The 26,212-nt window shown below is 36.1% G+C and overlaps 1 protein-coding gene across 5 annotated transcripts in view; it reads left to right on the top strand.

Annotated features, from left to right (window-relative positions):
- Positions 1-26,212, top strand: part of PATJ (PATJ crumbs cell polarity complex component) — a 353,415-nt gene that overhangs the window by 150,644 nt on the left and 176,559 nt on the right. For 4 of the 5 annotated variants that reach the window (XM_029230612.1, XM_029230614.1, XM_029230616.1 and 1 more), the window contains exons 25-27: positions 420-530; positions 5,017-5,094; positions 9,080-9,179. In XM_029230612.1, the coding sequence (XP_029086445.1) occupies positions 420-530; positions 5,017-5,094; positions 9,080-9,179 (289 nt within the window). The remainder of the gene's footprint in view (positions 1-419; positions 531-5,016; positions 5,095-9,079; positions 9,180-26,212) is intronic. The other variant, XM_029230615.1, reaches the window with a different exon arrangement.

Here is a 26,212-nt window from a genome sequence, read left to right as displayed (position 1 = left end):
AATGTCATTCTTCTCAGTTTACTTGAGAGAAGGTGAGACCAGAGAGATCCCCACCCCCTGCCTTCACTCAGAATTGTGTACTGTGATAGTGGCAGAGGTGACATTACAAGTTCAGAAGCTTTTTAAGGTTCTGTTACTGACTGAGCTACCTATTTTGGATAATTATATTTAATCAGGGCCATTGTTATTAAGATATTTACCTTATTTACTTTTCTTGAAGGTGAAACATTAATATCCTTAAACATGATCTCCTAAAACAGCAAAGCTTGTTTGGGTCAATCTTATTTTTTTCTGGCTTTGGTATAATTCATTCAATTCTGGCTCTTCTTGTAACTAGATAATACGCATGAACTTTGAATTAACCTATCCACAAGATCTGCTGCCCTTCTAATTGAAATAAATTGCTTCTGTGTTTTTAGGTGTCTGGAGTAGATTTGCAGAATGCCTCTCACAGAGAAGCGGTTGAGGCCATTAAGAATGCAGGGAACCCTGTGGTGTTTGTTGTTCAGAGCTTGTCATCCACTCCAAGAGTAAGCTACTTAAAAAATATTCTCTATATCTGTGGACCAAGCTTTTGCCTCCAAGTATTTTTCAATATATTTTTACTGTTATTCTACTATTACGTAAAGGAAGCATTAACTTCATTAAAATTTAGTTATTAACCTCAATTTTCCCTTTTTTCCTCTGATTTTGATTTCCTGGTCAAATTTGAGTTATTCCAGTGTCCAGTGGAGTCTAACAGACCCATTTTTGATTCCTTGATTGCCTGTTTACCATTTTTGCTAATTTGGAGGCAAGTTACCTAACCTTTCTGAACCAGTTACTTTGTTTATAAAATACTTTGAATACAGAGTAGGTCAGGGTTAAAAACATTCTAGAGGGACCACCAAATGGTATTTTTACAGACATGTAAAAATTCAGACGTGTTGCATTGTTGTATGTTCTGTTAAAGATTCTGAATTCGCAAAGAGCAGTATTTAATCATAGAAAATTTTTTCTATAATAAATTACTTATTTGGAATGGAATTAGAACTCTGATACACAGATGTTAGTGGCAGGATGTGTATTTTATATTGCAATATGCAGCCCCGTAAGCCCTGTACCTGGAAGTAATGTTTATTTTTCTTTATTTTATAATGGAAGACAGCTGTTCAAAACATAGACACTTATGAACAGTAGAAAAACTCTGCATATTTTTTAAAAATTTGCTTTTCAATTCGCTAATGCAGTGCCTTTCAACCTTTTTTTATGTCAGGGAATACAGAAAATAATATTTGTATGGCAAACTGTGTAAACAGATGTCTGGCTGTCCCAAGGGCGAAGGCATCAACATGCTATTTCAGCACGCTTGTAGCCTGCCTGCACTCAGTGGGTTGCAGCCTCACCCCACCTGGGCAGCTCTGCTGTGGTGCACTGCACTGCAGCACAGTCCCTTCTAGTCTTAGTGCTCCGTTTATCCCATCAAGGCTAATTGAGAGAAGTAAACTGAATAAGGTCTTCACATTTTTATAAAACTTGAAATTCTAGATTTATTGGAATCCACCTTTTAACTCTTATAATATTGAGAAAGTCATTGAGGCCATCACTTTTATTTCTGGAAACTGAATTCTGTAGGAAAATTGGCCAGATTATTCCCTGCCAAATGACACTTCCAAAGAAATAGTTTTGAGCGAGAATGAACCAATCAGATTATACATTTATGTGGCCACTTGCAAATGCCCCTCTGAAAAAATATTTAAAGCATTTTAATAGGTTATAAAGTCAGCCAAAACGGCCAAGATTTTAATCCAGCCTTCGTTGGTGAGCTGAGGTCGAAATTTTCATTTGGAGGACATAAACAGTACAATTTCTTTCAACTGTTCAAAACAAGGGAAAATGTCTTCAGCATCGCCCGATGTTCAAGTTACTTAACCCTCAGGCAGCATCACAGACTGTTACATTGTGCATTGGGTTCATCAAGCATTGAACTATCTGTGATTCTAGCCAAGGGATGGCGATGATATTAATGTCCATGATTTGTTCCTTTTTTTTTTTTAAGAACAAAGTGATTCCAGTTGAATAAGGAAATGAAAGGAATCAAGTTTCAAATCTTTGCCAAACGGTGCTCTCTTCGGCTTACTTATTCTTGCAAGTTATATTGGTCATCACAGGAATAGAAAATATAGCCAAATTCTTAATTATTTTTGATCAGCTTACATTAAACTTTGAGACTTTCTTCAAAACCCCCAAATAAGTCATTTCCATCAAGGTCCTGTGTTTAAACATGCCTTGGTTACATGGAAATTCTCATCAACACCATGAATTGAGCAGTGGTGTTTATATTTGTACCTTTTTTTGAGTTGTATTTTATTTTTTTATATTTGTGCTTTTAGCAGGTGGTTTAGGGGGATCAACAACACATTACTTTTTTAAGCTTTTCCTCCTGAATTTCTCAACTATTTTTTCAGCTTGCTAGAAAGAAATGTGTGTATCTGCTTAGATTTACTTGGTAAATGCTTATTTGAGAGCAAAATTCATGATTTATACTGTACACCTCTATAGAAAGTTTTTATGCGAAGGTAACATTTTCCAGTTAAAATTACATTTCACAGTAGCATTAGGGTTTTTTTTTTATATATTAAAAAACAAACCCTTTTGAAATTGGCATCATGCCTTCAGTTCATTAAATTTATTATCATGTGTTGTTTTATTTTTTCCTGTATTCCATTTGTATTTCCCTAATGTCATTGTTTCATAATGGCACCTAAATTTTTTGGACACGTGTACATTTTGTGTATTAGTCGTATAGAAATATATTTTTTACTTTCATAAGAAACATGTGCTGTCCTACTTTTCTTAAAGATATAGTCTTTTTGGTGGGCCTTTTGTCTTCCAAATTTTGCTAATGGTATGCATATAGAAAGATATTTCTCTGCTCTTTGAAAAGTAAACATTGCAAACTTTGTGAATGGCAGCTAACATCACGAAGCTTCTGCCATTCAGTTTCAGCTGTTTTTTTCAGAGGAGAAAGTAGGTCCAGTGTAGGCAGATATTATAACTTTCTAGAGAGACAAAGTATTTGTTTTAAAATTCTATTTATTTATTTATTTATCTATGGCTGCGTTGGGCCTTCGTTGCTGCTCGTGGGCTTGCTCTAGTTGCTGTGAGCGGGGGCTACTCTTTGTTGCCGTGTGTGGGCTTCTCATTGCAGTGGCTTCTCTTGTTGCAGAGCACAGGCTCTAGGCACGTGGGCTTCAGTAGTTGTGGCACGCGGGCTCAGTAGTTGTGGCTCGTGGCCTCTAGAGCGCAGGCTCAGTAGTTGTGGTGCACGGGCTTAGTTGCTCCACAGCATGTGGGATCTTCCCGGACCAGGGCTCGAACCCGTGTACCCTTCATTGGCAGGCGGATTCTTAACCACTGTGCCACAAGGGAAGCTCCTGTTTTAAAATTCTTTAGGACAAGAAACATATACCTGTAGACCCACTAGTTTTGAACTCTGACTTAGGTTGTTGTATATATTAAGCAGAGAACTTCCCTGATGGTCCAGTGGCTAAGACTCCACACTCCCAGTGCAGGGAGCCCAGGTTCGATCCCTGGTCGGGAAACTAGATCCGTCTTGCTGCAACTAAAGGAGTCCGCATGCCACAACTGATCCCGCATGCTGCATAGAAGATCCCGTGTGCCGCAACTAAGACCTGGCTCAGCCAAATAAATATTAAAAATAAATAAAGAGAGAAATAAATATTAAGTACAGTGTCTATTTACATAGGAAGCACCAAAAACATGTTGCTTTATCACTACTGTTGTTTTTTACTTAAGTGAAACATTCCTGAGACTTTATTCCAAAATTAATTTCCTTAGACTCTAAGTTAAAAGTAAAGAAGAATTAATCTTAAATTGCCTTTATTTTTTATTCTTTTTAAAGATTTTTTTTTGATGTGGACCATATTTAAAGTCTTTATTGAATTTGTTACAATATTGCTTCTGTTTTTTGTTTTGATTTTTTGGCCATGAAGCATGTTGGATCTTAGCTCCCTGACCAGGGATTGAACCCGCACCCCCTGCATTGGAAGGTGAAGCCTTAACCACTGGACTGCCAGGGAAGTCCCTTAAATTGCCTTTAGAGAGAAGTGTTTTTTTGGTTTTGTTTTCTAAATTATCCCTAGGCAGGAAGTTCCTTTAATTTTCTGAGAAAGGATATTTATTTTTCCTTTTAATTTGCATGTCTGTCATCAGATTTCATGCCAACATTATTTGTGTTAGCTATTTAAGGATCCTTTTAAAAAAATCACTAACAGTTTTGTATTTTCCTAAGATGTTTTATAGATAGTTTTACAAAAAGAAATGAGTCAAAAAGTAATCTATGATGTTGGCACCATTAAGAATTAAAATTATTTCTATGAAATTGAGCTGTTTGACTCATTTATAAACATTTATTCAACACTACTACGTATTAGGCTTTTTCTGAGCAACAGGGTTATAGCTCTCATTGACCTCTTATCCAGGAGTGTAAATAGCTTTATAATTTATTTATATGCTAGCAGTGATAGTGAAATATTTATTGAATGTGCACAGTGTGCTAGATATCATACTTGAACTGGGGTGCAGTGATGAATAAGGTAGATCTATGAAATAAATGTTGCATTCAGTGTTCTAGGAATTAACTTTGCTTACCCTTAAAAGTGTATTTCGCAAAATGAGATGTTTGGATGACAGTAAGTATTGTGACCCTCTTAGTCTTCATCTTCACTTTCTGGATCTACACAAGCCTGTGAATTTATTGCCCCTTGATGCTACACACACACACACACACGCACACACACACACACACACGCACGCACATTTTGGGTTTTATAGCTTGTTAGATTTCCCAAGTAGTATTGCTTGCCTTGAATTGTACTTCTCGTGTCTTTACTTTTAGGTGAAGTTAGAGAGTTAAGTAGGATTTTAATTGTTTTTTAAAAAAATTAAAGCCACGTAATGATTGTGACATTTAAATGTTTTCCTTTTCCCCCTTCCTTGTTTTTGTGGTGGTAGGTCATTCCTAGTGCACATAACAAGGCCAAAAAAATCACTAATAACGAGGACCAAGACACCCAAGAAAAAAAAGAAAAGGTAACCTAACCTTGCAAGCTTTTAAAAAATGTTTCTGGTTTCTTTTTGCATATCTGAGCTGCAATTAATAAGTGTTTTTTTGATGAGTATCAGGATAGAAGTACTGTAGTTATAATATTTCCCTTCTGTGAACATGACTGATTCTGGCCTGGATGAAGGCCTAGTGGAGTATAGGTGTAAAAATGTCATGACGCACCAATCAGCCATCATCATCTTTCTCTGTCTTTCCTGTTCAGCTGGGCTGGTTGTCTGTCTGTTCCCAGAAAGTTTCTCAGACTTTGATCTTGCTGCTCCCTCAGCCTGGAAGTCCATTTTCCACATTGCTTTTCCTTTTCATTCTTGAAGGAGCAGGTCAAAGGTCATCTCTCCTGAGAAAACGTTTCTTACTGTCAATCAGAGTTAATCCTCCACTCCTGTTTCCCCACCTCTATTCTAGTAGAATTAGTTGATATAAAGTTTATCTTAGGGTATGGTGTCAGGTAGGATGGATTTTCATTTTTCCCCATAAAGGTAAATAATTATCCCACTCTTTTAAATAGGCCCTCCTTTGCACCACAACCTCTGTCATATCTCAGGTTATCAGGGGAAGATTGTTTCTGAGCGTTCTCTTTGTTCCATTTGTTTATCCCAGCACAAATGCTGCCCTGCCTAAATTATTAAAGTCTAATAATAAATCTTGTTTTCTAGTAGAGCAATCTCCTTTACGTATTTCTTTTTCTTTAGAAGTGTATTACCTATTTGTGTCCTTTTTCTTTTCCATTTAATTTTATAATTAGCTTGTCAAATTCTACCAAAAACTCTCTTTGACAATTTTGATTGGAGTTGTGTCAGATCTATAAATTGTAAAGAATTTACATCTTTATGATATTGAGCCTTCTTAACCATTAACCTGGTATGTCTTTCTATTTATTAAATTCCTCTTTTATTTCTTACAATTAATTGTTATCATTTTCTTCAGAAAGGCATTGTAAATCTTTGGTTTATTCCTAGAAATCCTTATATTTTGTGTTGCTTTTAAATATTTTTAAATTGCATTTTCTGTTGCTAGTATGTAGATATGAAATTGAATTTTATATATTTTTTGACATCTTGTAACATTATTCTCTTATTCTTTTATAAAATAATCTGGTTCAGGACACTGGGAAAACCAAAATGCTAAAATAAAAAAGTTAAAATCTCTCATAAACCCACCACCTAAAGATAAACTTATTAAATATTTTATGTAGAAGCTTTTAGTGTCTTGATGTATGCTTTTAGTGTCTTGGTGTATGTACTTCACATATACATATATATATATATAATTTTTAATAAGAATATGAATCCCAAATTCTAGTACTATGTAGATTTTCATTTCTGAATTTTCTATATGGATAATAATAACCACTTTGGATAAAGGCAGTTTTCTTCTTCCCTTTCCAGTATTTTATCCCTTGTTTTATTATATCTGCTAAGACCTCTGTGGTGTTTAATGGAGGTAATAAGAGCTAACATTCTTATTGTTTTACCTCCTGGTAGTTAGGAAATTGCTTTCAGTATTTAACCATTAAATATGATGTGTGCTGTAAGTTTTTATAGATTATCCTTTGGTTATGGAAGTATTCCCTTTCATTCTTATTTTGCTAAGAATTTTTATCACGAATGGGATTGACATTGAATTTTATCAAATGTATTATCTACATTCACTGAAATAATTTGTATGTGATTTTTTTTTCTCCTTGAATTCCTTAATGTGGTGAATTATATTAATAGATTCTGTAATGTTAAACCAATCTTAAATTAATTTGGTCATGATCTTTTTTGCCTGTTTGCTAGTATTATTTCATTTAGAATTTTTACATCTGTGATTTTGAACAAGTTTGGCCTGGAATTTTCTGTTTATATACTATCCTGTCTGGTTTTGGTTATAGAAGACTACTAAAATGAATAGTAGGAGTACTTCTTCTTTTCAGTTCTCTGAGAGTTTGTGTAAAATAGTAATTATCCATGCCTTACATGTTTGGTCAGATTAGCTTATGAAGCCATCAAGGGCCTGTGTTACTGAGCTATTCAGATTTTCTGTTCCTTTTAGAGTCAGTTTTGATTACTGACTCTTTTCTAGGAATATTGATGTCACCTAATTTTTGCATTTGTTGGTATAAAGTTGTTTATTCTCTTAACGTGTATTATCTGTGTTCTCTTCAAAGTAGTTCTTTTTCATTATGAATATATTTATTTTTTTATTAATCCTGAAAGTAATTTTTCATTTAATTCCTCATTTTGAAGAATTAAGTTTTGAGCTGTTAGTCTTCTCTGTTATATCTTTATTCTGCTTAATTAATTTTGTTCTCATTTTTATATTGTCTTATTTGGGTTTATTTCCTCCCCCCCACCTAATAATCTTTAGATAGTTGTAGAATTTATTAAGTTTTAACCATTCTTTTTTTCTAAAATAGTCATTTCAGACCATAAATTTCCTTCTAAGGTCCTTTTTTTTTTTTTTTTGGTGATACGCGGGCCTCTCACTGCTGTGACCTCTCCCGCTGCGGAGCACAGGCTCCGGACGCACAGGCTCAGTGGCCATGGCTCACGGGCCCAGCCGCTCCGCGGCATGTGGGATCTTCCCGGACCGGGGCACGAACCCGTGTCCCCTGCATCGGCAGGCGGACTCTCAACCACTGCACCACCAGGGAAGCCCCCTTAATACTATTTTAAAAGCTGGCTGTCCTTGTTCTGAGCATTGTCTTTCACTTAGAATGATCTGGTCTGAGGAAAAGGTTTGCTGAAAATTCATTTGCCTTTATTATTCTTCATTTAACTCACTTTTAAGTTTTTTCAAACAAGAATTAAAGAGACACCATGATCACATTTTTGAATTCTTTTGTTGCTTAACAAGTACTTTGTATTTGGCATCTTCTCTTCCTTCATCACTCTTGCATTTTATTGATTTTTGGATTTTCTATAAATGTACAAAGTACTGTTTTGGTTAGACATTATCTTAAATAAATTTGGGTGTGTGTTTTTCTTTATGGATCCCAAATATTGTTTTCTATTTTGGAGGAATTTATTACATGCCTGCTTTCTGTAATGGACCAGTCATTGTCCATTTACTGACGTGTATCCTGCCATTAGTGGCTTTGTCCTATAAAGCATAATTGATTGTACTTTATTGAAATCCTGTAGCAAAACAAATCTTAATCTGGTTATTTTGGCTTTTGTGGAGTGCTTGTGTGTATCGGCTCCCATTCTTTCCGGCAGCTTGGATCTCTCCGTAGTTGGGCATGTTTTATTTTTCCCAGCGTTCAAGAAAATGTCAACATTCTGTGAAGGTAATCTGATCATAAAGTCTACTTTAATTAAGCCTATTTGAACCAAATATTGATGTGCTGTATCATTTGGTGTGTAAATTTAAAGAATACTTATACAGAAATACAAAAAATATTCATCATAAAGCTTTCTCTTTCTTTTTTAAAACATTAAAATGTGTGTTGACTCTTTATAAATTGTAGATGAATACCTCTTTGGTTAGAAAATCTTGGTATTTCAAGTAGTTTTTAAAGAATGAAATCTTTACCTTCTACAATTGAATAAAAAGTTTAAATAATTGTAGGATTAACACATTGGGTAGTTTTTACATTTAGACTTAATTTTGAAATGTTTTTCATTTGAGTTATTTAGTCAGAAATAAAGAAAACTAAGCCTCAACAGTGTAAAGAAAGTACATATAATTGACTTTCTCACTGGAGAAAGGAATTCATTCTTCTGGGTAGGTTAACAGTCTTAAAAGCTGTGCCTTTGAATTCTTGTTTTCTGTATTACATCACAGAGTCACTTTTACATAATAACATAAACATAAGAGAATGAATTGTATTTATTTTACAATCCTGGTGATGTGATGGAAGTTGGATAGAGTCAAAATATTTACAGATTATCTTTTTTATCCTGTTTGTCATTGAGGAAGAGGTTATACAAAGACAATTAACGCTTCTCTCAAATTTTGCATCTTCAGAGGCGAGGAACTGCTCCACCTCCAATGAAACTGCCGCCTCCTTATAAAGCTCCATCTGATGACAGCGATGAAACTGAAGAAGAATATGCACTTACCAACAGTGAGTTCCTTTTCATTATTTGGGGTGGATGCAGAATTTATTATATTATGCTTTAATGATTGTTGTAAATTGTCAAATACAGTGGTATAGCTTCTTAGAAAATGTGCATTAACATATCTTGCTGAAAAAGAAAGTTTACATCTCCAAAACTTCTGTGACTTTATTTTCCTAAGTTTTTGTCTTTGACACTAATATAACAGAGTGAGTATCAAAGGCAGCTGGGTGGTAAACTTTTACCTACATTCCCTCCTAGTCTTACTATTTGGTTATGATTACACAAAAGCTAAGAAGTCCTTGAAATTGGAGTTTGACCCATAATAATAAGAGTTGAATGTAGATTTTAGGCCTTGATTACGTGCCCTACTCAAGTGGATGGTGATATTGTCAATGCAAAATTACAGAGGGCCAACGAAGTCACAATTTTTCCTTTAGACGTCATTTCATGACGTCCTTTTGCATTAGTTGTATCAAATATACACTCACACATATATTTAATGAAGGCTTTATTTAAAAGAATTTATATATCTTATATGTATGTAAATTATATGTAGTTTAGATCTGATTGCTGTTGTGTATGGAATTTATTTTGGGGGTGATGAAAATGTTCTAAAATTAGATTGTGATGATGGTTGCACAATTTGTGACTATACTGAAACGTACAGGATTATACATTTGAATGGGTGAATTTCATGGTTTTTGAAATTTACATATTTTAAAATAATATTTTTCCTTCTATAATATAGAAAAGGAGTCTGATACAGAAATTGAAAGAGTTAAAATTCTGGCTCCAGTACTTCCTAGTGTGTGACTTTAAGCATGCCCTCTTCTATGAAAATAATGGTACCTACTTCAAAGGGGTTGTGATGAAGATTAAAATAAGGCGATAAGGACTTTAGCCTGGCGTATTGTGAATCTTCAACAAGTATTATAAAGTTGACTATAACTTTATATTTTTCTAAATATAATATATAAATGAAATATAAAAATAAATATAACTATATAACAAGTTGACTTTATAAAAACTTGGTTTGTACTTTGTGATTTTACAGAATGCTTTCTCATGCATTTTCATTTGTTCAACAATCTCTGTTGAAAACCAACTGCTTTTCACTAACAGTGCTAAGTGAGTCTTCTGTGAGATAAATGAAACATAGCTCCTTGTTTTCTCTGTGGGGTCACCAGCCTGGAAGGGAGGATACAAAGGCATGGAAACAAAATTTCATAAAGGTACTGCAGTGCCTTTGTTCTCAACCTCTTTGGAAGAGCAACACGTGATGGATACGATTGATATATGTGTGCATTTGTGTAATGTAATCCCTTGTTTTGATATAGTTATTAGGGCAGCTGCAGCAGAGTGGAGATAGCTTGTTGATTAATCATAATTTCTGGGATACTAGAATGCCTATATTTGCATGGTTGTTAGGAAACCTGGTTTAAGCATGTGACTAAGATTACATTCTAATCCTAGCTCTACCACTTAGTTGTGAATACATGGACAAGTTTCTTAACCTCTTCATGGCTCACACTTTCCTATCAATATGGAAGAGAGGGGATGTCTTATAATAATCTGCCTCACAGGACCGCTATGAGCATTAGAGGAAAAAGCATTTAAAGAACTTAGTATAAGGATTGTGATACCTAGTAAACACTCTGGTTTACCATGTGCCAGGTCTTCACATGTGTTAATAACTCTATCAACATAATAACTTTGTGAGGTCTCTAAATGTACAAATAAAGAAACAGGCTCAGAGAAATTAAGGAATATGTCAAAAATTACACAGCTAATAAATAGTGGACATGGAGTTTAAATCCAGGCACTCTGACTCCAGAGTTGGTACTGTCTGTCGTCTACTCTTCCCATTACTTAAAACATTACTATTCCAGAAATAGGAACAAAGTGACTTGGGGTTATCTAGTGAATATCACTTTGATACCATTAGATAAGCAGAGCAGTTCCCCAGAGTTCCAAGACCATGTGTACATGTGTGTTCACAGCACACATTCACAGCGTTAGAGGGGTTCAGGAAGGGCATTGATTTACACTGAAAGCTGATACAGTAAGTCCCCTACATACAAATGAGTTCCATTCTCAGAGCACATTTGTTAAGTCCAATTTGTTCGTTAAGTCCAGCAAAGTTAGCCTAGGTACCCAACTAACACAATCAGCTTATATAGTACCGTACTGTAATAGGTTTATAATACTTTTCACACAAATAATACATAAAAAACAAACAAAAAATAAACACTTTTAATCTTACAGTCCAGCACCTTGAGAAGTACAGTAGTGCAGCACAACAGCCGGCATCCAGGGGCTGCCATCGAGTGAACAGGCAAGCAGAGTTACTGACTGGAGGAGGGAGAGGAGGTGGGAGATGGTAGAGCTGAAGGCTCGTCAGCGATAGGAGACAGAGGGCAAGCTGCAATTTCACTCAGGCCTGACGTTGACGGCACAGGTTCTGGTTCCTTGCTGGATTCAATTCTATCTAACCTCTTGAAAAAAGATCCAGCCTTGCTGGATTCAATTCTATCTAACCTCTTGAAAAAAGATCCAGTGATGTCTGGGTAGTAGCTCTTTTTTTCTTGTCACAGATGACACAGTAGCACTGGATTGCATTCTGAACGGCTGCTGCAACCTTCGTGTACCAGTCTACGCTCGGGTCCTGTGCCTCAAAACTAACAGTGCCTCCTCAAATAAAGAAAATCCCCTTGCCATTTCCTGCTTCGTGAATCTCTTCGGTTCTTCGGTTACTTCTTCCTCTTGTCTCTCTTCATCCTTTCTCTGGGCTTCCAATTCCATCAGGTCTTCATTAGGAAACTCCTTGTGGTTCACAGCAAGGAATTCAAAGAAGTCGTCCTCTTACAGATCTAGTTTGAAATACAGATACTGTACTACTGTAGCCTATACAGTACCTTTCAGTAAAGTACAGAAAAGCACAACCACTTGTGGAGGATGCACACACGTGACAATGTACACAACACACATGAACTAACTTACGTGATTGGACATGCAAATGCATGTTCACATCTTTGAAAGCTGGCAGCTTGAAGGTTCATATGTAGGGGACTTACTGTATAGACTTCTAGTATCAAATTCATCTCCTAACTATGACATTTCACAAATTCTCCAGCAAATCTGGGCTGTGAATATGACTTTCCATTCATTTTGCTCCCCATTTTTTCCCTTCCCATTGAATTTTCTGTTAACCTTCTCCAGAAGGGTTTGAACCGTATGGAGCTATGAGATGGTTCACATTTAAAATGTAGATGAACCTAAAGCCTCTAGCTTTCCTGTATTTCTCCTGATATGGATCTGGTGAATTTTTCTTTGCTCCTCAACTCTTATTAAATGAATACTCCGCTCATCTTTCCAGAACTAAAAGCAAATTTGTTCACTGTTTTATCAGATTCTTATTGTCCCAAAACTAAGCATTTCTTTTTACAGTGGTGAAAGTATGATTACGTAACTTTCCCATGGTCCAGGACTAGGAAGTGGAAGGCTGGAATCCAAGCCGTAGGCCTACCAGGAAGTGATGATTATATCAGAGGGATCACCGACGTGAGATACTCATGATTCTAAAGTGTAGTTTAATCTGACTTAGGTGAGCTTTGGCAAGTTACGCATTTACAAAGTTCATCTGGTCAAGAAATACTTATTGAGTGGGTGTTTTAGGTGGGCAGACACTGTTTTAGGTGTCGGGAACAAGATCTCTCATTAACTTATATTCTAGAGGGGGAGAAAGCTTATAAACAATAAGATAGTTTAAATATTGATAAGTACTGTAAATAACTAAATAAAGCAAGGTAGTGTGAGAATAAATCCCTTGGAGGAGGCAACATTAAGTGGAATGGGTAAGGAAGGCCAAGCAAGGTAGGACCCAAATGACAAGAAGGAACAACAGAGCTGACTTTTTAGTCATCATATCGATCAGATTTTTTTTCAGACTGTGATCCACAGTAACATATATTTTATTTAACAACCGAATATAGATGTGCGCGTACACACGGACACACACACTAACATGCATATATAATTGAAACAAAAGTTTCATGAAATATAACTTACCTTTATAACATATGAAGAAATTATTCTTTTTCTATACTATTTTTTTTTTTGGCCACACCACGTGGCTTGTCAGATCTTAGTTCCCTGACCAGGGATTAGAACCTGGGCCCACGGCATTGAAAGCGCTGAGTCCTAACCACTGGACCACCAGGGAATTCCCTCTGTGCTATTTTATTTCACTTTTTAAAATGCTGTTTGCAACTTGTTTTTTTTCTTGATCGACTAATGAGTCACAACCTGCCGTATGAAAACCACAAATCTTTGGTTTTCAAACTTCAGTGTACCTCAGAAGCACCTGTTTAGCTTGTTCAAACACTAATTGCTGACCCCTACCCCCAGTTTCTAAGTTCTTACATCTGGGAGCACCCAGTAATTTGCATTTCTAGGTGATGCTGATACTTCTGATTCAGGGCCGACCTTCTGAAAACCGCTGATCTGGATGGTATTAAATTCACGGGAGCAGATGAGGTAGAGAAGTGTGTATAGACAGCAGCAAGAAGGGAACCCAGCACATGCCTAGCATAAGAGCATCCTAGCATAAGAACACTCGGAGGAGATTGTAGAATTAAGTAGTTTAAGAGAATGTGTTTCAAGAAAGGTTCTGTCAGTGAACCTCAGTGGTCAACTGTGGAATGATTCCGAGAGGTTGGAGACAGAATAGTAACCGTTGAACTTAGCAACATGGGGTTGCTGAGGAAGAACAGAAAGAGGATACTTGGTAAAATAACCAAGGGAGTTATTGTTCAGGTTGTTGTGAGAGTTCAGTGTCACAGCCAACGCAGGCATGCCTCCTTTTATTGTGATTCGCTTGATTGTCCTTCACAAATGATTGTGTCTCTTACTAATTGGTTTGCGGCAGCCCTGCATTGTCAGATGATAGCATTTTTTAGCAATAAAATTTTTTTAATTAAAGTATGTACATTGCTTTTTAGACATAATGCTATTGCTTACTTCGTAGATTGCGGTGTAGTGTAAACATAACTTTTATATGCATTGGGAAACCAAAAAATTGGTGCGACTCACTTTATTGCGGTGATCTGGAACCGAACATGCAACGTCTCCCACGTATACCCGTATAGACAGGGTGTTACATAACGGGCATTTATATTATAGATCACTCATCTTGCATAGTTGAACATATGACATTCTAGTGTCTAATTTCCATGAGAAGTCTTACAACCATCTTAATAATGAAAATTTCTTGAACTTTAATTAAGAGTTATGAAACAGTTAAAAATTAAGAAATAATATCCACATAAATGCTTAGCTGTTGACCAAACTACTATTGTCAGACCTGCAGGATTTGTCAAAGGGAGGTATCAGTGGTGCCAAACTTTTTACTTTATGGTATAGTCTTTAATACCTAAATTTAAAGCTTGATTGCCCTGTCAGAGGTTTAAGATCATTGAGTGCATGAAATGATCACTCAGTTCACTATCACATGGTGACTTTCTAATCTTTGTTTCTAGCCTTAAACCCACTCTGATATCCTGACCCAAATTTTCAGTTGGCTGTTGGAAAGATGCCATATCTTTATTATCGTTCTTTCTACAATGGATCAACAAATGTAGATGAATCTTCTTTCCCAATCTCTTCTCATATTTGTAGTTTCCTTTGTTTTTTTTTTTTTTTTTTTTTTTGCGGTACACGGGCCTCTCACTGTTGTGGCCTCTCCCATTGCAGAGCACAGGCTCCGGACGCGCAGACTCAGCGGCCATGGCTCACAGGCCCAGCCGCTCCGCGGCATGTGGGATCTTCCCGGACCGGGGCACGAACCCGTGTCCCCTGCATCGGCAGGCGGACCCTCAACCACTGCGCCACCAGGGAAGCCCTCCTTTGTATTTTTATTACCACAATTTTAGTAACTATATGTAGTAGTTACTAAATTCTCCATAAATTCTCCCCAGATCTTTAAGTGCATTCTCAGAAGAGCGTTTGAAAGGAGATATCTCTTCTGCTGATTTCAGCTTCATGTCGCATTATTTGGAAAACCTTGCCGGACTCCTTCTTCTAATACCTATTCCTGTATTTTTCTTTCATCGTATTAACAAAATGTAATTATTTATATATTTATTAGATTAATCTGTCTCCCCCACCAAATCTCTAAGTTCCATGAGGCTAGTTACCCTCTGTTTTGGCCTGGCACATTATAGAAATTCAGTATTTGGGGCAAATTAATGAAAGAAGGTATGTGACTCACATAGTTACATGGGGGTGCACTGAAAACCCGGGTGTGCTCCTGGTGCCTCGGAGGTACCCTTTCTCCTGAACTGTACCATCGCAGTTTCAGAGCATTCTGTCCAGAACAGCTTGACATCTCTTTCTCAATATGCCACCCATTACTTTATCAAAAAGTTTCGATCCCCAGGGGGATTTGCCACAGTCTCCAGAAAGTCTTGCTTTGTTCACCTTCGATCCCAGAAGTTAAATGCTTTTATATCACTTGGGTGATTCTAACCTGTTGGCGTTCACTCTTTCAATTATGGTTTTAAACTGCAGGGAGTAGAAGGTTTGGAATGACTTTCTGTAACATAAGAGAGTGAAGCAATGAGAATCATACAATAGACATGTCTCTTTTTTTTTTTTTGCGGTATGCGGGCCTCTCACTGTTGTGGCCTCTCCCGCTGCGGAGCACAGGCTCCGGACGCGCAGGCTCAGCGGCCAAGGCTCACGGGCCCAGCCACTCCGTGACATGTGGGATCTTCCCGGACCGGGGCACGAACCCGTGTCCCCTGCATCGGCAGGCAGACTCTCAAGCACTGCGCCACCAGGGAAGCCCAGACATGTCTCTTGATGTCTATTAAATCCTCGGAATTCAGAATATAATTGACTTATTTGACACCTGGCTTTTTAGTGCTGTAACAGAGATGTGAATGGAACCTCATGCAGATGGTCTCTTAAAGCCCTTTTTTTATCCTTTAATTCCAGAACAGCATACTCTCCTGAGGTATTTTGTTTTTCCACCTTTTTTTTCCTCCTCAATAAGGATCTGGTTTAATTATGACAGTGATACATCTTTATGGCATTTTGCTCAGATTCCTCCCTCCCCCCAATTATACGTCATAATATAATATTTGGTATAAGAAATATATTTGGGTTATGAAGCATAATAAAATTAGCCCATGAACCACACCATGCAAATAAAAATTAGATTACAGATACCTTGCATCTTTGTGTTTTACTTTAATTCTTTTTGTTTTTATTTCAGTTGTTTTTAAGGATAGGATACTAGCTAAGACCTTCTGAAATGTGATTTATTAGCAAATCGCTCAGAGTCACACTATGTGTAAGTTTAGAGCTTTTTAAAAAACAGCAACTTTATTGAGATATAATCCACATTACCATACATCTACTTAAAGTGTCCAATTCAGTAGCTTGTCGTATATTTAGAGTTGTTGAACCATCACCACTATCAGCCACCCCCCAAACCCTGCTCATTGGACGTCACTCTTCTTTACCATATTTATTCAAAAATTCCTTACATTCATGTATAAAATACACAAACACATATTTTAATTTTTTAAAAAGACTTCATAAATAATCTTCCTGTGTTCCCATGGAGTGGTCTGGGGAACCTGTCCCAAACCTCACTTCCTCTTACAAAAAATGCCCCCAAAACTGCATTTAAATTTGGAAGAAGACAAAGAGGCCTGCTAGTCCCACTGTCCTCAAGAATCTAGCAGTGCAGTAAGATCACCTCTTCTTCCCAGCTCAAAAAACAAACAAAAAAACAAAACCAGAAAGAGGAAAACAATATTATTCACAGATAATACAGTTGTCAATCTCAAAAATTCAAAACCTAAAATAATCTTTTAGCAAGAGTAAGTCAGGCTATATATTAATTGCACATATGAAAAAAATCTTCTAATCAGTATTATCTACTTAGGAAATATGATAGAAATTTCCTAATAGAAATAACAGAGAAACTTTTTAAAAACCCAGTAATAATACAATTAGAAATGCAAATCATGGCAATGACCCATAACTTTTGAGTCATTTACTGTTTGGCAATGTGATAAAAGCTATAAACCTACCCTCAAGAAATATGTATGCAGATACACAGAAACATTGTCACCCACAACCCCCCCCCCCCCCCCCCCCCCCCGCACACACAATTTTAAATAGGCATCATTTTGCCTATTTAGTGCAAGTCCTGAAGCCCATTTAAGGTAATTCGAATCTAAATCCTAAGAGTGTATAGGCATTTTTTTTTAAATATGAGAATTTCATTGAACACTGATTTGGAAATGAAATGCTAGGCAATTTTGGAAAAGAAAAGTATTGAGAGGAGGGGACACATACTTCCCTAGTATCTGAATATATTCTAAACTGGTGTTTTTCAAGCTCAATCTGGAGCTTTAGAAATGAGTGGGAGAGTTTTGACCTGTCTGAAACAATTTTTCTCAACCTTGATTACTGACATTTTAACCTTTAATTCTTTGCTGTGGGGGACTGACCCTTGCCTTGTAGGATGTTTAACAGCATCCTTGATCTCTACTCACTAGACGCTAGTAGCCTCTTCCTCCCACCCCAATTGTGACAACCAAAAATGCCTTCACACATTGCCAAGTGTCCCCTGGTCTAAATGGATGGGATATTCTACTGTTATTTATTAGTTGGGGTGCCAAGGGCACTGCATTGTATGGGATAATCTTGTACAGTAAAGAATTCTCCTGCTCAGAGTACCAGTAGCACTTCAGATTAGAAATATTCTTTAAAACTACAGTAATTAAATCAGTTTAGTATTTGCATTTGAAATGATCCTGAAATAGACCCAGGTGTCTTATAAAAAGTCTAAGATTTTAAAAAATATACTCTTGGTACAGGGAAAGGGTTTCCATATTATTATAATAACACTGTAAAAGAAAATAGTAAGCTGGCTTATATAAAAATTAAAATATATACACCCATATTTTTGTATACATATATATTCAGAGGAGAAAGACATGTACAACAATACAAACACAAGCAAATATCAGCCATTGTGTAATAGATTTGAGCAACAAGTACAAAAAGTCTGTTCGGCCTCACTAACAATGAGAGATATGAAAATTAATAAAAAATCAGATTTTTTATCCCATCAAATTACTTAAGATTTTAAAAATTACTGTTGCTCATTGTTGGAGAGGTTGCAGAAAAAAGGAGTTGTTTTATACTGTTGGTAGGAATTTGAATTCATGTTATCTCTTTCTAGAGACTCATTTGGCGGCACATATAAAAAATTTAAATGTGCATATTCTTTGAATAATCTAACTTCCAGTGATATATCTTAAGGAATTTGTTGCCCATGTGAATGTGTGTCTGTGTGTACATATACCTACAAAGAAGTTTGTTGCTGCATTTTTCACTAGTAGCAATTAGATCAGTACATGTTATATGAAATTAATACATACTATAGCCTTAAGTCAGTTAATCTCTAAGCATTTCTAGCCATTTGACCTGGAACAAGTTGCATATCTTTCCCTTAGTTTCCTCATTCGTAAGATGGGGATGATAATAGTACTCCTTTCACTGGGTGCTTGTGAGAGACTAGAAGAAATGATGTATATAACATGCTTATATGGGAAGTGACACATACATAGGAGGTACTCCAGAATGTTAGCTGCTACCTTTTATTATTATCAATAGCAATACAACATTCTTCAGTGTTTGCCAAATATTGCCATTACAGAATGAAATTCTGGCATAAATATATATTAAAAATTTTATCCAGAAGTTTTTATATATTTTTTTAATTTTAGAAATCAGTCTTTTGAAGTTTAACATTATTATGTCGGAACATTACTTTATTAACACTGTCTACTACTGACGGTTCCTTGATCACTGTTGACTATTGTGACATGTTATACTTTCACTTTCAATGGAGATCATTAGAAGGGAAAGATATTTTGGAGTACTTCATTTTTCTTTGATACTTTTTGTCATCTTATTCTTTATTTTCCCTGGACCAAAGGTGGAATTATCATAGAAGGATTTACTTCTGATTTTGTAATTTTTCCTTCCCATGGAATTTCAGTGTGGTAAGGTTGGCATTTTACTTTCATTTCATTCCTCCCAGTGTGGGAAGAATACACAGGAGAAATTTTTGAGAAAAATTCATGGTCCAAAATGAATGAGTATAACAAAACAGACTCTCAGATATAGAGAATAAGCTAGTGGTTCCCAGTGGGGAGAGGACAGATAAGGGTAGGGGATTAAGAGGTACAAACTAATAGATATAAAATGAATAAGCTGTTACAAGGATATACTGCACAGCACAGGGAATATAGCCAGTATTTTTATTAACTTTAAGTAGAGTATAATCTATAAGAATATTGAATCACTATGTTGTACACCTGAAACTAATAGCATATTGTAAATCAACTATACTTCAATAAATTTTTAAAAAAATACATGGTCAAATAGAATTTAAAAACTAAAAATACAGCTTTTATTTATTTATTTATTTAATAAATTTATTCATTTATTTTTGGCTGCATTGGGTCTTTCGTTGCTGCATGCGGACTTTCTCTAGTTGTGGCGAGCAGGGGCTACTCTTCCTTGAGGTGCGCGAGCTTCTCATTGCGGAGGCTTTTCTTGTTGCAGAGCATGGGCTCTAGGCACACGGGCTTCAGTAGTTGTCACACATGGGCTCAGTAGTTGTGGCTCTTGAGCTCTAGAGTGCAGGCTCAGTAGTTGTGGCGCACGGGCTTAGTTGTTCCGCGGCATGTGGGATCTTCCTGGACCAGGGATCAAACCCGTGTCCCCTGTATTGGCAGGCAGATTCTTAACCACTGCGCCACCAGGTAAGTCCCTAAAAATACAGCTTTTAAAGGTTACTTTGTTTAATATGAGTGCTAGTTTGCTGAACAACCCTACAAAGTTTATGACATAATTTAATCTCATGCTTTATAGTATTTAAATATTTTAAAAATCAACAAAATCAACATTTGTTGATTCACAAAGGTTATAATCTTTGTAGAGGTAATTTTCAATATTCATATAACTGTCAATATATTTTTCTACTTAACCTTTTAAAAAATTCAATAATTTTAATACAAAAATCAGCTTTTATCGTTATCTTTATTTGTGGTATTTTACTCTTGTAATAGTAAACAAACATTTATACTTTGGTAAGCTGATAAAATTTCAACATGTCAAGCATATAAAGAAATTTTTCATTCCAACTTACATCAAGAATGCTAACCTAGCATTTCTATTCTAGTGAATAGTCTTGTTTGAATCACTGCCATTAATACACAGTTTTTTATTGTTAATCCATGTTGCCCCAGGATTATTGATCTTTCACTGGTTCAGAGGTGCCTGAATGATACCCAAGTGTCTCTCAGATCTTTGGCCTTCTGGAAGCAAAGCCAAATCGCAGATTTCAGTCAAATTCTAAGGCCAAAGCTGAACTTTGTAGAATCCCTAGTATTTTTTCATCGAAAAAAGTCCAGAAGCATGCAGGTCAAACTGCTTCGAGAGGGGAGTTTTGAGAAGAAGCTTCTACTATTTATTTGATCCACCTGAATTTTGTATAACAAAATATGTTTATTTGGAAGAAAAAAAGCATTTTGTCTTACAGCTCAATAATAAGAAAACAAGCAACCCAGTTTTTTAAAATGGGCAAAACTTGAAATGACATTTCACCAAAGAAGATATATAAATGGCTAATAAGCACTCGAAAAGGTGCTCAACATCATTAATTTATTAGGGAAATGCAAGTTAAGCCACTACATCCACCAGAAGGATTTTAGTTAAAAAAAACAGACATATAGCTAGAACCCTCATACACAGCTGGTGGAAATGTAAATTGATACAGCCACTTTGGAAAATGGTTTGACACTTTCTTAAAAAGTTGAACATAAGTTTACCATAGAACCCAGCAGTTCTACTTCCAGGTGTACACCTAAGAGAAATGAAAACCTATGTCCACGCAAAGACTCCTACATGAATGTTCACAGCAACATCATTCATAGAAGCCAAGAACTGCAAATAGCCAAATGTCTGTCAACTGGTGAATGCATAAACAAAATGTTGTATATCGATACAGTGGAATATACTCTTCAGTAATAAAAAGGAGCAAAATACTGATACATGCTCATTATCCTAAGTAAAGGAAGCCTGATGCAGAAGACTACATACTATATGATTACATTTCTATAAAATAAACAAATTTTTAGGACAGAAAGCAGGCCAGTGGTTGCCTAGAGTTTGAGTTGTGTTTGGGCTTGAAGGAATTTTTTAGTAGAATGTTCTGAAACTGGATTGTGGTGATGGTTGCACAGCTCTATGAGTTTACTAAAAACATTGAATGTGTGCTTGAGTGAATTTTATGTTGTGTAAATTATACTAAATAAAGCCGTTAAAATTATTTCAAAGTTAAGCATCATCTTACACTAAAGAACCACATCTGTAAAGGATAGTTAAAACTTACTAATTATAAAAAGGTCTCTGTTAAAGAAAGAGGGCAAACAAATAGCAAATTACTATAAAGAAGGGAGCAGAGGTATCTTAATCAATGGGTTCCTTGATGGTGATGGCATTTAAGAACCATCAAGTTCAACTGGTCTAACTAATTTTACAGTCCAGAATCCTAAGACCCAGAGCAATTAATTTGCCCCGGGTCACAGAATTAGTTATTGTTGAGGTCAGTACTGGAATCTAGGTCTTATTTCCGGACCACATTTAGGCTCTCCCTTCAGTGCCTTCCTATGTGCACCATGCTAATTTTTAAAATTATTTATTTATTTATTTATTATTATTATTTTGGCTGTGCTGGGTCTTCATTGCTGTGCGCGGGCTTTCTCTAGCTGTGGCGAGCAGGGACTACTCTTTGCTGTGGTGTGTGGGCTTCTCATTGCGGTGGCTTCTCTTGTTGCAGAGCACAGGCTTTAGGCACGTGGGCTTCAGTAGTTGTGGCTCGTGGGTTCTAGAGCACGGGCTCAGTAGTTGTGGCGCATGGGCTTAGTTGCTCTGCGGCATGTGGCATCTTCCTGGACCAAGGCTCGAACCCATGTCCCCTGCATTGGTAGGCAGATTCTTAACCGCTATGCCACCAGAGAAGTCCCCATGCTAATTTTTAACATGAAGTATACTCATGATTAATGAAGATTTGTTGAGCAACTAGTCATTCTTTCTGTTAAAAAAATTTTTTTGTTTGTTTCCTTGTGGGCTCTGTAGTTGATCTCTACCTGGCCTATAGATGTCACTACAGTCAACCGCAGTTATTACCAAGGATTTAAAGAATGTTAAGAATACTCACTTCATAAGCAAACAGCGTTCATTAGTGGCTTCTAGTGGTCTTTCCATGTTCATTTTACTACTAAATATATGAATGTATTTGCTCTCTCCTTTTTTTTTTTGACACTGCAAAGTAGGATGGGAAAGATTAAGACATAAAAGCTAAAATTTAATTTTTCTGTTTTCTATAAATTATTTTTCTCATTTCCTATAATTAATTATCCTTTTCTGGACTCTTCTCTTTATAATCAAGTAAAATAAGTAGAATTCTTATTCTAGCCCCATAATTGGAGACTGGTGAATACTGCTTTCTATTTCAGTTGATTTTTTATTCTGAAAACTTCTGAAGCTTCAGTCCTTGAAATAATTTGGATGCATTTATGGGAACTATAATTAAAGAAATGTATTGTTTTAAGATCTCTTGAAAACCATTTAAATTATGTTCAGGTGTTCTTGACCTTATATTACCCATCCATTTATTTAATCAGTGATCAGATAGATGACTTCTTATTCCACATTTTACAAAGAAAGGTCAGAAGATACTGTAGTGATTGATAGAAAGGTAATCCTGAAGCAATTGCGGTTGGTTATATGATTATATTAAGGTCTGCTGGAGTTGGGGTGGGACAGGCAATGCAGTGTAGCATTTTAAGTAAAGTTGAAGAAACCTCAACCATTTCTCTAGTGATTTCTCTGAAGCTTCTGGGTTTTTTTTTTCCCCCGTAATTTTTTTTTTTTCCTCAGAAAGCTAACTTGAAGACTTGACTGCTTAAATAGAATCTTTACTGCACGTTTAGAATGTTACTGAGACACAAATGAATCTCGCTAGGGGATATGCATGTTCAATGTGGTTCACCAGTTTCTTTGTTATAAAAATGATTTGGTGCTGTGAGCAATAGGAGAAAGTTGATGACCGACTCTTCCCTTCACTTCAGAAAGGCTAAATCGACTGCTGTTTCCTTTTAATCTGCATTAGAAAGATGCAACTAATGTGAAGAACTATTTCTCAGCAGGAAAACCGGGTCATTAAAATGATATTAATTGAAGCTGGCCACAAAATAAATGGTTGCATTTATATTGCCTCCTGCTCTGGAATAGAGCTATCATCCTGATGCGAACAGGGTAACCGAGTGCCACAGTCGACAGCGTGAAGCATCCGAGGGTCAGATGTTGGAAACCGGGGATTTTGCTTCTCCCGGCAGACTTTCCTAGGCAGCTCACCTGCTTGACAGATGTGACTGTTAGCTTGAGGGGTAGCTGGAAATTAGCTTAATTGATTGCTTCTTGTGATAGAAATAGACTGACAACTTGCCCTGAAGGAGAATAAAATCTGAGGGGGAAAAGAAAATAGGCCCAAGGTCGACAGAAGAGAGAGCACAGAGTCCGCCCGTGGTGAGGATTTGAGCTGCTTCCAGCACTGAATGTTTATCAGGAATGCAGATACCCTGAAGGGAACACTGGTGCAGCAATGGTCCAAGGGGGTTTCCCAGGTAAGAGATCTGTGCCTCTGTGATCTGGGGTTCTTTTGGAATGCAGTCTTCAGCCGTTTTAGTATTGATGCAGAATGTTGTTTTAAAGGTTTGAACAACCGTAAGCTAAGGCATTTATCTTCAGTCAGAGAGTGAGGGTACATATGCATGTGCAAAGCAATTGTATATTAGAAACAAACCTTTAAAAATTTCCTTTCATGTGTGTTGTAACTGGAATCGTCCCTATAATGTTTTTGAAAAGTGGAACAATTTATCAGACTGTCAGGAATATACTAGTAGTTTCAGTGCCAAAATTCTTAACACTGTGTTCATGCAGTATCCTCTCAGAATTGTAACTGAGAAGTAGATCTTGTGGACATTTATTATTGTTGTTGTTATTTGTGACTTCACCATAATCAAAGGGGATGCTTTACGTTAGAACAAGGTTATTCTGATTAATTTTTAAAAAGCTGATCATTCAGCATTTTGTTATAGATAAAACCAAAATATCATTAAGAAATCCCAGTAGTAAACAAAAGGCTGCTTTTTCTTAATTGTAAGCTAGCACCTTAAATAAGTATTATTTGCTAATTGTGATTGAGGTCCCATTCATCAAAACGTACAAATTCAAATTCATAGGGGTGGGGGCTTAGCACTTGGAAGTATTATCAGGAACTTCCTTGTTAGCATATGGTTCTTGGAATCATTGCTAGGTTGGTAATATAATTACATGCAGTAACATGCTCTCTTTAGTGTATGCTTTTGTCCTGACTTTTGAAAATTAATTTATTAACATCAGAGCTCCTTTTTTTATCCAAGTAAGATATGGACTGTTTAGACATAATAGGGGTCTTCTTGTCTAAGCATTTATCGCCTAAGGGAGGCAGTTGTAAACTCAAAACATTAGACATCACATTGTAGCCTTTTTCTTTTCAGCAGTGCACACGCAAATTAGGTTATTTCTACTGCAACAGCAGGATACGTGCTATATTCCTGATGTAAGCTAGCAAGCCTTATTCCTGGCTATGCTGTCAGAATAACTGAGCCAGAACTTTTCTTTTGTCTAAAATATAATTTAGTGTTGAAGTCCTGAGCTATTTAGTATCCAATTTTGTGATTTTGGTTTAGAGGAAAGGTTATAGCTCTTAAATGGATGCGTCACAGATTCCTTGTAGTGACAACTGTCCATAGTGTGTTTCTTCCCATTCTATAGTTGGAATTCCTTTCAAGTATCTAAATGTCATCTTTTTAATACTATTTCTCAAACTTGTATTGACAAGGCAGCTGTAGGAATGATCCTGAATATCTGTGGACCCTCCCTGCTTTTCATCAGAGTCCCTAGAGCAGTTTGTTCATTTTCCTTTTGTTTTAGGATGTTTCTTTATTTTATTTTTTTAAAATTTTTATTTTATATTGGAGTACAGTTGATTTACAATGTTGTGTTAGTTTCAGGTATACAGCAAAGTGATTCAGTTATACATATATCTGTTCCTTTTCAAATTTTTTTCCCATTTAGGTTATTATGGAATATTGAGTGGAGTTCCCTGTGCTATGCAGTAGGTCCTTGTTGATGATCTATTTTATATATAGTAGTGTGTATATGTTAATCCCAAGCTCTTATTTCTCCAGATTGAAAATACATGAGTGCTTTAGTTTTCTCAGTGTAACCTGCTATCCCTGATAATTTCCTTAATTTCTATCTCATCATTGTGAAGTTGCCACTGTCCAGGCTTCATAAACCCCAGTAGAACCCTCAGGATTCCCCACAGTGGGTTTTCCAGAAATCGAAGAGTACATCTAGTCAGTAGGAATTTCTGTGTCTTTTGCATTTTATTCAAAAAATATATAACTCAATTTTTAAAGAATGTTATTCACTATAAATATGTCTTATAAATAGACATATGTTTGTGTTATATGTGTTACTTTTCCAGGGTTCCTGCCCAGGATTAACTGTTCTTGATTTTCATAATAAATATATTCAGCATTTATTAAAGGTTCCTATTTCTGTATACACTTTTAACTCCAAAGTATTTTAATGCTTTGTAATAGTCTTGATATTACTTTCACTGCTCAGCATTCAGTTAATTTCAAAAGCATCTTTCTATTTCATGTCTCTTTTGACATGTTCTACAAAAAGTTATACCTAGGATGATAAATAAAGGATGAGGCCTCAGTCTGTAGAGAATTTACTTTTTCTTTTGTACTCACGTAGAAACGTTATTTTAAATGGGTTTGTGCTGCTTTGATATCAGTGGTTTCATGTTGCTTTAAAATATTTC

This window comes from Monodon monoceros, unplaced genomic scaffold (assembly GCF_005190385.1).
Source record: "Monodon monoceros isolate NGI ecotype Baffin Bay Population unplaced genomic scaffold, NGI_Narwhal_1 Super_Scaffold_18, whole genome shotgun sequence".
Classification (NCBI taxonomy): Eukaryota; Metazoa; Chordata; class Mammalia; order Artiodactyla; family Monodontidae; genus Monodon; species Monodon monoceros.
The sequence above is the reverse complement of the archived record's forward strand: the minus strand, read 5'-3'. Positions and strand labels throughout refer to the sequence as shown.